The following is a 15,193-nucleotide window of genomic DNA, read 5'->3' as shown; positions in this document are numbered from 1 at the left end:
TTTGACAAAGCAGGAAAGAATGTCCAATGGCAAAAAGACAGTCTCTTCAACAAATGGTGTTGGCAAAATTGGACAGCCACATGCAGAAGAATGAAACTGGACCATTTCCTTACACCACACACAAAAATAGACTCCAAATGGTTGAAAGACCTAAACGTGAGACAGGAGTCCATCAAAATCCTAAAGGAGAACACAGGTACCAACCTCTTCGACCTCAGCCGCAGCAACTTCTTCCTAGAAACATCGCCAAAGGCAAGGGAAGCAAGGGCAAAAATGAACTATTGGGATTTCATCAAGATAAAAAGCTTTTGCACAGCAAAAGAAACAGTCCACAAAACCAAAAGACAACCGACAGAATGGGAGAAAATATTTGCAAATGACATATCAGATAAAGGGCTAGTATCCAAAATCTATAAAGAACTTATCAAACTCAACACCCAAAGAACAAATAATCCAGTCAAGAAATGGGCAGAAGACATGAACAGACATTTTTCCAAAGAAGACATCCAAATGGCCAACAGACACATGAAAAAGCGCTCCACATCGCTCATCATCAGGGAAATCCAAATGAAAACCTCAATGAGAATACCACCTCACACCAGTCAGAATGGCTAAAATTAACAAGTCAGGGAACGACAGATGTTGGCGGGGATGCGGAGAAAGGGGAACCCTCCTACACTGTTGGTGGGAATGCAAGCTGGTGCAACCACTCTGGAAAACAGTATGGAGGTTCCTCAAACAGTTGAAAATAGAGTTACCATACGATCCAGCAATTACACTACTGGGTATTTACCCCAAAGATACAAATGTAGGGATCCGAAGGGCTACGTGCACCCCAATGTTTATAGCAGCAATGTCCACAATAGCCAGACTGTGGAAAGAGCCAAGATGTCCATCGACAGATGAATGGATAAAGAAGAGGTGGTATATATACACAATGGAGTATTATGCAGCCATCAAAAGGAATGAGATCTTGCCAGTTGCAACGACATGGATGGAACTGGAGGGTGTTATGCTGAGTGAAATAAGTCAATCAGAGAAAGACATGTATCATATGGCCTCACCGATATGAGGAATTCTTAATGTCAGGAAACAAACTGAGGGTTGCTGGAGTGGTGGGGGGTGGGAGGGATGGGGTGGCTGGGTGATAGACATTGGGGAGGGTATGTGCTATGGTGAGTGCTGTGAATTGTGCAAGACTGTTGAATCACAGATCTGTACTTCTGAAACAAATAATGCAACATATGTTAAGAAGAAAGAAGAAGATAGCAGGAGGGGAAGAATGAAGAGGAGTAAGTCGGAGTGGGAGACAAACCATGAGAGACGATGGACTCTGAAAACCAAACTGAGGGTTCTAGAGGGGAGGAGGTTGGGGGGATGGGTTAGCCTGGTGATGGGTATTAAAGAGGGCACGTTCTGCGTGGAGCACTGGGTGTTATGCACAAACAATGAATCATGGAACACTACATCAAAAACTAATGATGTAATGTATGGTGATTAACCTAACAATAAAAAAATTAAAAAAAAAAAAGGACTGGGAGTGGAATCCGGGAAGCCGAATTTTTTGCTTAAGCAGCCCTGGTGAATCTAAGGACCAGTCAGATTTAGGATTCATTGGTCTAAAAAACTTTCCTGAAGCAACTGCACAGGGCCAGTGGTTGGGGAGAAAGGAGCAGCTCTGCACGGATGTGCTCTGGGTACTTGCATTTGCACCCGGAGGACCACCTGGTGTATGCCACAGCAATTAGGAACTCAGGTGACAAAGCTGGTATAGGGAACCAGGAAGTCACCATACCTTCAAGAGTGAAGGTTGAGAAATTGTAGATAGAGAGGCCGTGAACTCCCTGCAATTAGTATTATCAGCTCAGCTACAAGGAAGTGATCAGCCTGACACAAATCAACAGATAAGAGAACACCAGAGAGCCAGGGTGTCAAAGGAAGAAAAGAACCAGATGACAAGAGACTCCTTCCTCTCTCAGTGCTGAGCCGCACTGAAGCCTGGGTGCCGGGGACTGGTGGGTTCTAATAGGACTGTCAGCTCCCAGCTGTTGAGCCCGATGTCCCAGTCCCCACACGAAGCACTGGACATACTTTATTGCACGTAATTGTCACGGCAACATTAGGAGGTAGGATATTAGTATTACTTTCACTTTACAGAAGAAGAAACTGAGTCTCAGAGGGCTCGAGGGGCTTGCCCAGGTGGCAGAACCAGCCCCTGAGCCTCTGCTTCTAATCCCATTGCTCTACCACCTTCCAAACCCAAACACCAGAGCCGCCCAATCCTTCTAGTTACACGTGTGCACTCTGCACAGCTGCTGCATGTATTTACTCATCGATGGAGCACTTGGGATGTAGCCTGTCTGTAGTGCAGGTTCAATTCCCCTGAATAATTCTTTGCTAACAACAACAGAACTCCACTGAACACTTCTGTGAAAGGAGAAAGCGGTTCCCTATCATCCACCTGGCTGTCAAAGCACGTCCCCACTCACCGCTTCAACTCCTACTCTCTTTTTACTGGCTTCATCTCTCATTATCTCTCTAGTTAAAAAGGCAATGCATGCACAGAGCATATATTATATGATGAAATGAATTGGAAGTTTTTTTGTTTTGTTTTGTTTTTGTTTTTAAAGATTTTATTTATTATTTGAGAGAGAGAGAGAGCGTGCACAAGCGGGGGAGGGGGCAGGAGAAGGAGAAGCAGGCTCCCCACTGAGCAGGGAGCCCAACGTGGGACTTGATCCCAGGACCCTGGGATCATGACCTATGCTGAAGGCAGATGCTTAATCGACTGAGCCACCCAGATGACCCTGAACTGGAAGTTTTAATGCAACAAAGTAAATATAAACTGTCAGAAATCTTTGTCTCGGTGGGATGGCACTCTTCACTGGTCCGGGCCAATGGGGAACCAAACCAAAACTATAGCATCCAGAAGATGCTGGAGAGCACAGGCGAAGGGTGAGAACAGAGGTGGTGTTGCCGTGGGAGTATAGCACAGAAGGCTTGGGCAGATGGCACTCACTCATGCAAAAATTTTGGGCGCCTGGGTGGCTCAGTTGGTTGAGTGTCTGCCTTTGGCTCAGGTCATGATCCTGGGGTCCTGGGATGGAGTCCTGCTTCAGGCTCCTTGCTCAGTGAGGAGTCTGCTTCTCCCTCTGTCCCTCCCTCCACTCATGCTCTCTCTCGTGCACACGCGCACTGCGCACACTCTCTCTCTCAAATAAATGAAATCTTAAAAAAAAAAATAGCAAATTTTGATCCCCTACTAAGCGCAAGGCCCATGGCTATGCATGGAAATGGCAATAAATTACTGAGAAGAATCACGAAACTGACATAGGAGAAAGTCATGGGGTAATCAGAAGACTCACCAGCATCTACTAGAAATCTGGGTCAGCTAAAAAGGACATGCAATAAATCGCCTGTTAATAAGTTCCCTATCCTGAAGATAAAAGAAGCAGTTACACTAACAGCAATGCTAATTTGTATTTATCGAAGGCTCGGTACTTGCCTTGAATTATACAAAGCACTATATAGACATCTCATTTCATGGTTTTAATACTCAGAGATGGATGTTATCATCTCTTTAAAAGAGATGAGGGGTGCCTGGGTGGCTCAGTAAGTTAAGCAGCTGCCTTTGGCTCAGGTCATGATTCCAGGGTCCTGGGATCCAGCCCCAAATCGGGCTCCCTGCTCAGTGGAGAGCCTGCTTCTCCCTCTGCTCCCTCCGCCCCCTCCCACCCCACCAATCCCGCTCATGCTTGCACACACTCTCTCAAATAAATAAATAAAATCTTTTGAAAAAGAGAGAGAGATGAGGAAACCAGGGCTTATAAAGATAAACTAATTTGTTCAAGATCACACTGGTAGTAAGTTGCAAAGCTAGGAACTGAACCCTGATGTGTCTGACACCAAAATTCCCATCATTATTTCTCAAGTTAGGCCTCCTGACCACCTGCAGCAGAGTCTCCTGAGCTGCTTATTAAAATGAAGATCCGGGGCACCTGGGCAGCTTAGTCGTTGAGCATCTGCCTTCGGCTCAGGTCATGATCCCAGAGTCCTGGGATCGAGCCCCGCATCTGGCTCCCTGCTCCGCGGGAAGCCTGCTTCTCCCTCTCCCACTCCCCCTGCTTGTGTTCCCTCTCTCGCTGTATCTCTCTCTGTCAAATAAATAAATAAAATCTTAAAAAATAAATAAATAAAATGAAGACCCCCAGCCCCTGTCCTATGCCTCGGTATGGGTATCTAAAGCTTGGGTGCCACTATACACCATTGCCTCCTGAGTCTGGGGAAAATGCTGCTCTGATTGGAACTCTACTCAGTTACAGGAAAGTTAGAAAGGGTGAGGACACTAGGAGAAAGTGATTGTGATGTGGCTTAAGCACAGACACAGACCTTAGGCATTGAGAAAGCAGACTTTACAGAGATTAACAGTAATAGTGTTGGAAATCTATGGATAGAAACTCTAAGAGGAAAGTCGACTCCAGAAAAATAGAAAGGCTGTCCCTTAACCGGCCATGACCTTGGCCTCCCTCCTTGATTATAATTCACTTCAACCTGGTCCTATCTTGGTGGAATATCAGCTCCAAAGGACAAACAAGGCTCATAAATAGGGATGATGAGTAACAAGAGCAGAAGACAGGACAATTAGAATTCAGGGCATGGAGTGAGTCTGGGCAGTGACTTGAGGAGTAAGCCTGAGTTAAAAAGGGTGTTGGAGTTGCTTTTATGCAGAGATGTCTACATGGCATGGGGGAGGCCTAATGAGTCAAATGGCCGAGGTAGGTCCAGGCATTGCAGCACATTGTAGAGGGGATTTGGACATTGGGTGGGATATTAGATTATATGGCCTCTGAGGTCTCCTAGGTTTTATGGATTCTACTTTCCCCATGTATCATTTTTTTAGGGGTCAGGTTGGCAGAATTTGAATAGAAGTATTGCTCAGATTATTTCTACCTCTGGATAGTCCGAAGAATTAATCCAGTTGAATGGAAAAAGTCAGAGGTTCACCCGGTGCATTTTAACATCATTGTATTTTGTGATCTTAATTCTAGGAGATGAATACTGCTACAGCTCACCTGTTGAGAAACTCTGGGTGGATCGCAGGAGGAGAGCGGATCTGGGGGGCAGATTAGAAGATGTCACCTTGGGAACAATGTCACACTCTTCCTGTGCGTCAGCTCTGTAGATACTAACCGAATATTAATGGTGGATGACATTAGTACTGACTACTTGCTATTTTGTCAGATGGAGGGAAGAAAGGAATCCGAATTTTTCCCAGCCCCAGCAATATCTTATTTAACCTCTCTGCCAAGCTTTTAGAGGAGGAGAAAAAAATACAGAGGAAAGAAGGACATCAGCCCCCTCCATTCAGAAATACAGGTTGGGAGACTAGGGTTACCCAGAGAAGATCTAGGGTGCTGCCCTCCCTCGCTTATCTATCATCCCCCCGCCATCTTGTCTCACAAATGAATGTCCCCATTGGGTAGTGGAGACTACCCACCATTCAAATCAGAAGCTTTAAGTTCTGGTCCTAGCTCTACCAGCGCCTCGCTCTGACCTAGTTGAGGGTAGCTGCTCTTCTTGGCTCTCAATTTCCCCAGGGGGTATGCATTTGATTATAGAACCATTACGACTCCTTAGAATCTCGCTATTCAAAGTATGGTCTGCAGGGGCACCTGGCTGGCTCCCTCAGTAGAGCATGTGACTCCATCTCCGAGTTGTGAGTTCAAGCCCCACGTTGGGCATAGAGATTACTTAAATTAAAATAATAATAATAATAATAGTAATAATAATCAAAAGTCTGGTCTGCAAACCACCAGCAGCGTCCCTTGGGGGTCTTGTCAAAATGCAGATTTTTGATTCAGTAGGTTGGAGGTGGGACCTGAGGCTCTGCATTTCTAACAAAATCTCACGTGATTCTTATACACTTTAAACTTTGATACATCCTGCCTTAAGACGCCACCCATCCATGAATCCACCGTGGATGTGCCTTGTTGTTCTCCCTCTCGTGGGTTTCCATCACACCCCCAAGTTTTCTAGCTCTAGGACCACTTCCAATGGCCAGTATAACTTGAGAGTTAGTGATTTTCTGGCTTGGGGCTTAGAGAAATGCCACATGTTCCTTGAAATATAATACTACACCTACACACATCCATTTACTAATAAATAAACTCACTAATTAATTCACCTCCTCGATTCAGGAAATACCTAAGGGGAAGCAGGCTCAGCTTGAGGGCTGGAGATAAAAGAATGAGGAGGGCATGGCCTCCATCTGGGAGAGGTTAGGGACAGGCCTGGACAGCCAACTCGGTGTGATAAGCACTCCTGTAATTAGTCAAGAGGATACACTGCGGTGAAATGTTTAGAGTCAGAAGCTGTGTTGTCACAGGCAGGAAAAGTTCTGGAGGCTGTCCCAGGCTACGTCCTCTCTTACCATTGACGCTATCTTTCCTGTGGCCATAAATATGCGGTTCCTCTGCCCACATTGGGGAGTGTGCTGTTGGGACAGTCCCTGTCTGATGATTCACAGGAGACCCACAACGATGGTTTTCTTAAATTCTTCCCCATTCCCCAATGATTTGAACCAGTGGTGTGACCCCTCCCTTAGCTGAGGGCTTCTTAACTTAGGATCCATAGACAGGGGCAGAGGGGTCCATGTGTAAACTGTTTTGTGTGTGTGCTTAACACATTTGTCTTGGGAGAGGAAGTCCATGTGTTTTCATCAAAGGACAATGAGACCTAAGCACTGGGAGCCAGTGTCTTGTTACTGTCCACCTGCTACCCTAAGACTCAGGCAGTGGCAGCCCCCTTTCCTTCGCCTCTCCCCCACCTCCTCCCTCTCTTCAGCTGATAGACCCCAATGTCCTCTGTGCTTAGGTTGATTATGTTAAAAGGAGCTCTGTCTGCAGTATCAGCCATGCCAAAGAGCTAAGATCCTTGTGCCCAACTCGGCACTGTCACAGGCAAGCACAGCTGGGCCACGGGGACAGCAGGGGAGGAAACCCCTAGAACCTAGAACCAGGTTTTCAGCAATTGGCCTGCTGATCCTTTGTCTTTAATAGCTAACTATAGGTGAGAAGATGAACTTTTTAAGTCATTTTCTGGGCTTTCAGGGTGGTGTATGTCAGTGAACTAGGCTATGAAGTTTCTCTTTCCTTTGTCGTGTGAGATGTCTACAGAGTGAAAGGTGGGGGTGGGGGAATGAGGAAGGGAGGGCCACAGATGGGCAAGTCATCAGTGACACCAGGAAGGCAATTGTTGGGTCTGCTTTCATTTTAAAGCACTTAGGCTTCAGAAATCACTGAGAGCATATATATTGCCTTTGGTGTACTATATATAGTTCAAATCCAGTCTTTGGCATGAAAGGGGAGGAAGCGTGTTTTGGATCACACCTAAGGCAGAGAGTTCTACGTCATTTATACATGGAGTGCATTATGAAGTTATTCTGCAACGTAAATTTGCCTTTTTCTACTTCTGCTCCAGAATAATTTGGGCTTATAAAGTAAATGTATAAAATACCCTTTGAATAGACTATGTTTTTCCTGGCCTCCTTGCTTCTGTTTTGCAGGACTCATGCTGAAGTGAGCTGTCTTCCTGGTTGCTGGGCACCTGGTAAAGATAGGGAGGGTAGGGCAGCCCAGAAACATTCTGGGAGAGGAGAATGGGAGCAAATATTTGCCTTGGAAAATTCAGAGCTGATTTTCACAGATAACCCAGAGCAGACTTTCTTTAGCAGCTGTCAACTGCAGAGAGGTTTTTGGAACAACAGCTTTAGCTTACGTGAACATACAGTGCTCCAGCTTGGCCCCAGGAAAGAAGTGAAAACAGCCCCAAGACCTGCTTCCAGGGGCAGGAGATGGGAATGAGATAAACACTGCACAAAGACTGATTTTTAATGCAGAAAGTCTATCAAGGGAGGGGGTAGATTTACAACCTCACATTGCACAACTCAGATTCACAGACCATTAGTTATTCATCTATCAAGCAAGTGTTTATTAAGAGCTTCACACTCGAAGCACTGAGCTAGTGCTACTGGATGCCAGAGTTACACCCAAGAACAGAACAGACACAGTCTCCCGCCCTCATGCCCTCTCTCTCGTGAGAGCTGGACAGCAGGCTCAAGTGCGTTCAATGCTGCAACGGGAATGACACTTTCAGGGTGCTGTTGGGGGCACAGAGGAGGGACAGCCAACCCTGACTTAGGAAGTCATGGAAGCCTTCTTGGAGCAAGTGATGTTGAGGCAGAGCTACCGGGAGTTAGCTAGGCCACAGGGGTGAGGAGTGGGACAAGAGGGGAGGGAATTTCAGGCAGAGAACAGACTGTACCCTCCCTGGGGCATATTTGACAACTAAAGTAAGCAATAAATTATTTAAATTATCAAAATATATTTAAAGGATCAATTATTTAAATTACTTTTTTGTGGAAACATCACCAAAGGCAAGGGAAGCCAGGGCAAGAATGAACTCTTGGGATTTCATCAAGATAAAAAGCTTTTGCACAGCAAAGGAAACAGTCCACAAAACCAAAAGACAGCCGACAGAATGGGAGAAGATATTTGCAAATGACATATCCGATAAAGGGCTAGTATCCAAAATCTACAAAGAACTTATACAACTCAACACCCAAAGAACAAATAATCCAATCAAGAAATGGGCAGAAGACATGAACAGACATTTCTCCAAAGAAGACATCCAAATGGCCAACAGACACATGAAAAAGTGCTCAACATCGCTCGGCATCAGGGAAATCCAAATCAAAACCTCCATGAGATACCACCTCACACCCGTCAGAATGGCTAAAATTAACAAGTCAGGAAATGACAGATGTTGGCGGGGATGCAGAGAAAGGGGAACCCTCCTACGCTGTTGGTGAGAATGCAAGCTGGTGTAGCCACTCTGGAAAACAGTTTGGAGGTTCCTCAAATAGTTGAAAACAGAGCTACCCTATGACCCAGCAATTGCACTACTGGGTATTTACCCCAAAGATACAAATGTAGTGATCCAAAGGGGCACGTGCACCCCAGTGTTTACAGCAGTAATGTCCACAATAGCCAAACTATAGAAAGAGCCTAGATGTCCATCAATAGATGAATGGATAAAGAAGATGTGGTGTGTATACATACAACGGAATATTATGCAGCCATCAAAAAAAAATGAAATCTTGCCATTTGTAATGATGTGGATGGAACTAGAGGGTATAATGCTAAGTGAAATAAGTCAATCAGAGAAAGACAATTATCATAAGATCTCACTGATATGTGGAATTTGAGAAACAAGACAGAGGATCATTGGGGAAGGGAGGAAAAAATGAAACAAGACGAAACCAGAGAGGGATACAAACCATAAGAGACTCTTAATCTCAGGAAACAAACTGAGGGTTGCTGGAGTGGTGGGGGTGGGAGGGATGGGGTGGCTGGGTGATGGACACTGGGGAGGGCACGTGCTATGGTGAGCGCTGTGAACTGTGTAAGACTGATGAGTCACAGACCTGTACCCCTGAAACAAATAATACACTATATGTTAATTAAAAATTATTTTTTGTGTTTAGAATTGTCTGTTCAGTGTTTATAACCTCCTAACATATCTATGGCAAGCAGAGTTTACAGATAGTCCATACCAGAGTTTCAAAGTGTATGCTGATTTTTCAGTTGTGGAGTATCTGCAAACGTCTGATGTGACTTCCATTTCTAAGTGTTATTTGCTTCCTTGAAAATAAACATTTTTATGTTAGGACAGTTTTAGACTATTATTTGATTTTTAACTTTATGTTTTGAAATCACTTCAAACTTATAGAAGAGTTGCAAGAACTTTTCTATAAAAGCTCCCATATATTCTCTACATTCACCAGTCACTGATACCTTCCTACATTTGCTTTAGTCACTTATATCTCTCTACATATATATATGCATATATATACAGAGCCACATGTATTATTATTCTTATTCTTTGCCAGTTTGAGACATTATACTCTTTACCCCTAAATACTTTAGACTCTATCTCCTGAGAATAATGACATTCTCTTACAGAACCCCAGTACAATGACTGAATTCAGGAAAACTAAGAGCGATGCTATGCTACTATTTAATTTATAGTCTGTATTCAAGGTTCACTGATCGTCCCAACAATGTCCTTTACATTTTTCCTTTTTTAAAAATTTTATTTTATTTAAATTCAATTAACATATATTGTATTATCAGTTTGGAGGTAGAGTTCAGTGATTCATCAGTTGTATAGAACACCCAGTGCTCATTACGTCACATGCCCTCCTTAATGCCCATCACCAGTTACCCCATCCCTCCCCCCCCCCCTCCCCTCCAGCAACCATCCGGTTGTTTCCTAGAGTTAAGAATCCTTTACATTTTTCTGGTTAAAGACCCATACTGCCTTTAGTTGTGGCGTCTCTTTAGGGCCTTTTAACCTGAACCAGCCCCTCAGCCTTCCTTTGTCTTTCAAGCCATCGATATTTTTCAGGAGAAAAGATCATTTTTTTGTAGGATGTCCCTTAATGTGAGTTTATGGGATGTTTCTTCATGATCAGATACAATGGATGCATTTTTAGCAGGTAAGGGATGTTCTATCTTTCTAAGGATATTATATCACTCATCACATCACTCATGATGTCAGTGCGTCTCATTATTGGTGATTTTAACTTTTATTTTGGTTTATATTATATTTTAAACTGTAACACAAACATACACATCCAAATGTGTTTATATGTAAATGTTATCACAAAGGAGATTAATAGTGAGCTGACCTGCTCTATATTACCTTGTTTGAATGCAGATTGTAGTGTTTTGTTTCTCCTGTCATCTCTGCATATATCGGAACTTCTCGTAAATGTGTCATTGATTAGTAAGATTGTAGTTGTACTCTGCCTTTAAAAAAGCTGGGTATAAAACTCTACAAGTAACAAATTACTACTTAGCCATGTACATCAGAATTTTCCTGATGCTGTACAACCGAAACAATGTTCAAAAGTAAATTGGAATCCCGAAGCTGATTTAAGGTGATGGTGAACCCCAACAGACAGATATGGATTCTTCAAAAGAGCTTCACTGGTCTCATGCCTGATTTTATATTAATTTGGGCTTATAAATTCATAAAATGCCCTTTGCATATATTGTGTATATGTGCTATACGGTGGGCTCCTATACAAGACATTGATAAAAAACAAAACAAAACAAGAATTTCTTTGCTTTGGCCATATGAAAACCCCAGCTATATCCCATTGTAGATCCTACCCACTGTAGAATGAATTTTGCTCTACCAACCCCAGGGCTCAGAGAATACACATGCATCCATTTCCAAGGAGTCCCTGGTTGTTCCAAATTGCACAAAATTTCCAATTCTTTCTTTTAGTTCTGAAATTCAGTTCTACTTACTTTAAAACATACCAATACAAACATTTTAGGAACGTACCATATTATGCAATTACTGACCGACCCAAGCAAAAGACAGTCCTACCTTGGAAAGCGTCTAGCCTAGACGTCTTATTCCACAATGAGGACGCTGAGATCCAGAGAGGTGTCTTCTGAAGAAGGAGAGCTGCTAATGGTAGACCGCAACCCAGAGCCTGTGCCAGGGATTGGGATGGCTTTCTTATGGCGGAGGTGCTCCCTGGGGAGGTGATCAAGCTGCCCTCCCCCTCTCCTGGCTAGTGTGGGTTGTTGGCAGCCCAAGCAAGCCTTGAGCAGGGTCCTTCCGTCTGGTTTACTCATCTCAAATTCAGCCATAGAGCTGGAGCCCAGCCAGGTCCTTGGGAGCCTCTAGATTTCCTAGAAGATGGTCTTAACCGAAACACAAGGCTGAAGAGGGGCAGCTGCCTTAGAAAGTCATTTATAATATATTTTCATCGAGAAAATGTAGTAAGTTCCAAAAGAATTTTCCAAGCTCAACCAATGTATCCATAAATTGGAGACCACTTAGAACTCATCCTGCCCCATTGAACCAGCGCAGATTTCATGTCTACATGTGCAAGGCAGTACGATAGTTACTTGGCGGGTGCCAACTGGGATATGAAGAAATTTAGGACATGGCCCCATGCTCAAGATGCCTACAATAATCCTAGGGAGGTGACACATACATATATTAAAAATTTATTAATAATATAAGGTAATGTTTGATGGCATGCTCAGATGAGTGCAACAGAAAGACGGACCATTGAAGAAGGAAAGCATTCCGCCATGAAGCTTCTAAGTCAAGTGACGTAGATGAAACTGCAGCTTCCCCACTTGCTAGCTGTGCGGCAAGTTAAGTGGAATTTCCTAAGCCGCTTAGAAACACTCTGGGCATTTTAAGTGTCCCCCAAGTGTAGCTATTATTACTCTCTCTGTCTGTGAGCGAGCCATCATTTCAAGTATGGAGAAGACGTGAGCAGAGGAGCAGGAGTGGGCTTCGCGGCAAGGTGATAGAATCATATGGAATTATCCTCGCAAAAAGCTCTGCGAGCTACTTCTGTAACTCAGCTTGCAGCCATCAAGCACCGCGGAGCAGGCAATTATGGAAACCTGATTCCACCCACCCTCTTATGTCCGCGCTCCTCGGTACCGCCTCCCTGAGATCCCAGCGCCGTCCCCAGGGGGCGCTGCCGCCCCGCCGACCTGGCCCGGGCCGGCGCGCGCCCCCGCCGCCCGCCCCGCGCGTGCGCGCCGCCCAGGTGAGGAGGCGGCTGCCTGCTTCGCGACGGGGGCGGGCTGCTCAGTCGGCGGGGCGGGGCGGGGCGGAGCTGGAGAGGCCCGGCCGGGACGGGGCGGGGTCGGGGCCAGACCAAGGCCAGAGGCGGGACCAGCCGCCGCCGTCTCCGTCTCGGTGTCCCGTCCCCCACAGCTCCGGGCAGCAGCCGCGGGAAAGCGGAAACTGCCGGGTGCGCCGCGCCGGCCGACAGCGCGCCGAGGAACAGCGAGGCGGCCTCCGTCCGGCCCAGACCCGCCGAGCGGCGCCCGGCGCCCCCTCCCCCGCAGCTCCGCAGCTCCGCACCGCGGCCCCGCCCCGGCCCCGCCCGAGCTCGCCGCGCGCCCCCCCCCCGCCGGCCCCCGCGGCCCGAGCGCGCCCACCTGAGTTCGTCTGCGCCCACCTGAGCCCGTACGCCGGCGCCATGGCGGAGCAGGAGAGCTTGGAGTTCGGCAAGGCGGACTTCGTACTGATGGACACCGTCTCCATGCCCGAGTTCATGACCAACCTCCGGCTCAGGTGAGGGCGGAGTGGAGGTGCACCCGGGCGGGAGCCTGCGCTTTCCCGAGAGGGGGCGCCCTTGCGGTGCGGCGGGATTGGGGGTGTCAGGGGCGCGCCGAGCTCGAGGGATGGAGTGCAGCCGGATGGGGGTGTCCGGGGGCCCGCCGGAGCTCCATGGTTGCGCCTTCCCGTGGGAGGACGCCCCGGAGTGCGGCCGCCTGGGAGGGTAAGGGGCGTACCGAGCCCCAGGGCTGCGCCCTGGGGAGACGGGTGTCCTGGGTGCTGTCCGGACGCGGGGCGGGGGGAGGGGTGCGAGGGGTGTGCGGGCTGGAGGCAGCGCTTGGGGGCAGGGCCGGCTAGCTCGCTGCCCCAGGTAAGTGATGTGGGCGGGCTGGATGACCTAATGGAAACAAAAATAAAGGAAAACGCAAACTTTAGGGAGAGTTGTGTGGCGGCCACAAAGGCCCCGGGAAGACGGGACGGTTGTTTTGTAGAGAGATTCGGGTCTCATCCCGGTTTCACACTTGGTTTTCTTTTTCTCTATTTTTTTTTTTTTCTCCTGGCGTGGTTCCATCATGTCATTCAGGATGCTATGGAGTAGTGATCCCTGAGTTTGTCTGTTCCGGGACACTGGCTATTTTTTTAGTTACTTTCTAAACGTAATTAGACACGTTTCCAGACATCGAAGAGACTGCTCTGCTTGCCAGTGCCAAGATAAACTGTCTGAATTTGACAAGGCATTCATGGTTTCAGTTTTTTTTCAAGGAGTTATGGATAGAGCCCTTGTGTTACTGACATCCTTGAAAATGTAGTCACAACTCAACGCCCCGAAATGGGCTTCCAAGACGAATTTATTTTAGAAACTCTACTACATGTGATTATTTCACTCCTGATAGAGTATATGTAAACAGAACTTTAGTTTCGACTTTTTTTTTTTTTGGTTAAACATTACAGTAAATGGAGTTTCAAAATAACGGAGTTTGGAGGCATGGGGTGGTTGCTGGAAGTTCTAGCCCCATTTCTTGTAAGGTTTATCGCTAAATATCACTTCATATTAGCTTATAAAGTGAAGATCATGATTTAGGTTTGAGTGCTTAACTAACTCCGCTTCTCAGTAATAATTACCCCTATTCATTTTAACTTAATTTTTTTTAAGATTTTATTTATTTATTTGACAGACGAGAGAGAGGGAACACAAGCAGGGGGAGTGGGAGAGGGAGAAACAGGCTTCCTGCGGGGCAGGGAGCCTGGGGCGGGGCTCAATCCTGAGCCAAAGGCAGACGCTCAAGGACTGAGCCACCCAGGCGCCCCCTAACTTAAGAATTTAAAGAAAGTTTTTAATCTTTGGAATTGCAAACCCCATAGGGTCTTCTGTTCTTCTCCAGGCTTCACTATGTCCCAGAGTATGGAGCAGGGGTGCAATTCTGAGTTCTACATTTGCCTACTACAAGCTGACCTCGAACCAGTCTGTGTGTCTGAGTTTCCTAATTTGTAAAATAGTGAGGATCTTCAAGATTTTTCAGCACTTACGTTCTTTTCTGCTTTTACATATTATTGGTCCCAAAGTCTCTTAAGTGTGAGGTTTGAATATTAAACATTATTAAAGTGAGCCTAACTTAACCTTGCAATTTAGTTCTACATTGTGCAAGGTACTTGAGGAGGTAAGGTGGGAGGATCCCAGGAACTATAAGGTGTATCCTTATCTCTCAAAGAGGTGACAGTGCTAATCAAGACAGGGAGAAAGGTGGAAATTCCTCTTGATTTAAATAATAAATCAAGAAAAGAGGAGAGTTAAGCTTTGTAGAGTTTAGGTGATTTGTTGCCAAGAAATTGTACACGCTAATTGTTCTGGAGTTCAGAAGAGGAAGAGGTGCTTTAGGCTAGCTCAAAAACACAAGGAGAGAGGTTCAGATGAGTTGCAAAGGATGGGTAGGGTTTGTCTAGGTGGAGAACATTCCAAGTGGATGCAGTGGCGTGAGCAGAGGAGTGGAGGCACGAAAGCTGATTCTGTTTGGGTGGTAGTGAA

At 46.0% G+C, this 15,193-nt stretch overlaps 2 protein-coding genes across 5 annotated transcripts in view; one reads left to right on the top strand and one right to left on the bottom strand.

Annotated features, from left to right (window-relative positions):
• Positions 1–13,209, bottom strand: part of H2BN1 (H2B.N variant histone 1) — a 21,867-nt gene extending 8,658 nt beyond the window's left edge. Inside the window, exon 1 of one of the 2 annotated variants that reach the window (XR_012374427.1) lies at positions 13,070–13,209. The gene's annotated coding sequence lies outside the window, so the exon portion shown is untranslated. Of the gene's footprint in view, positions 1–13,049 lie in introns of both variants that reach the window. The other variant, XR_012374428.1, reaches the window with a different exon arrangement.
• MYO1D (myosin ID) overlaps positions 12,779–15,193 on the top strand; it is a 349,377-nt gene continuing 346,962 nt past the window's right edge. For 2 of the 3 annotated variants that reach the window (XM_073879410.1, XM_073879409.1), the window contains exon 1: positions 13,267–13,393. In XM_073879410.1, coding sequence (XP_073735511.1) covers positions 13,296–13,393 — 98 coding nt within the window. In that variant the 5' untranslated portion in view covers positions 13,267–13,295. Of the gene's footprint in view, positions 13,186–13,266; positions 13,394–15,193 lie in introns of those variants that run through there. The other variant, XM_025851229.2, reaches the window with a different exon arrangement.

Source organism: Callorhinus ursinus, unplaced genomic scaffold (assembly GCF_003265705.2).
Source record: "Callorhinus ursinus isolate GAN/ISIS: 27379988/994484 unplaced genomic scaffold, GSC_fseal_2.0 scaffold34, whole genome shotgun sequence".
Classification (NCBI taxonomy): domain Eukaryota; kingdom Metazoa; phylum Chordata; class Mammalia; order Carnivora; family Otariidae; genus Callorhinus; species Callorhinus ursinus.
The sequence above is the reverse complement of the archived record's forward strand: the minus strand, read 5'-3'. Positions and strand labels throughout refer to the sequence as shown.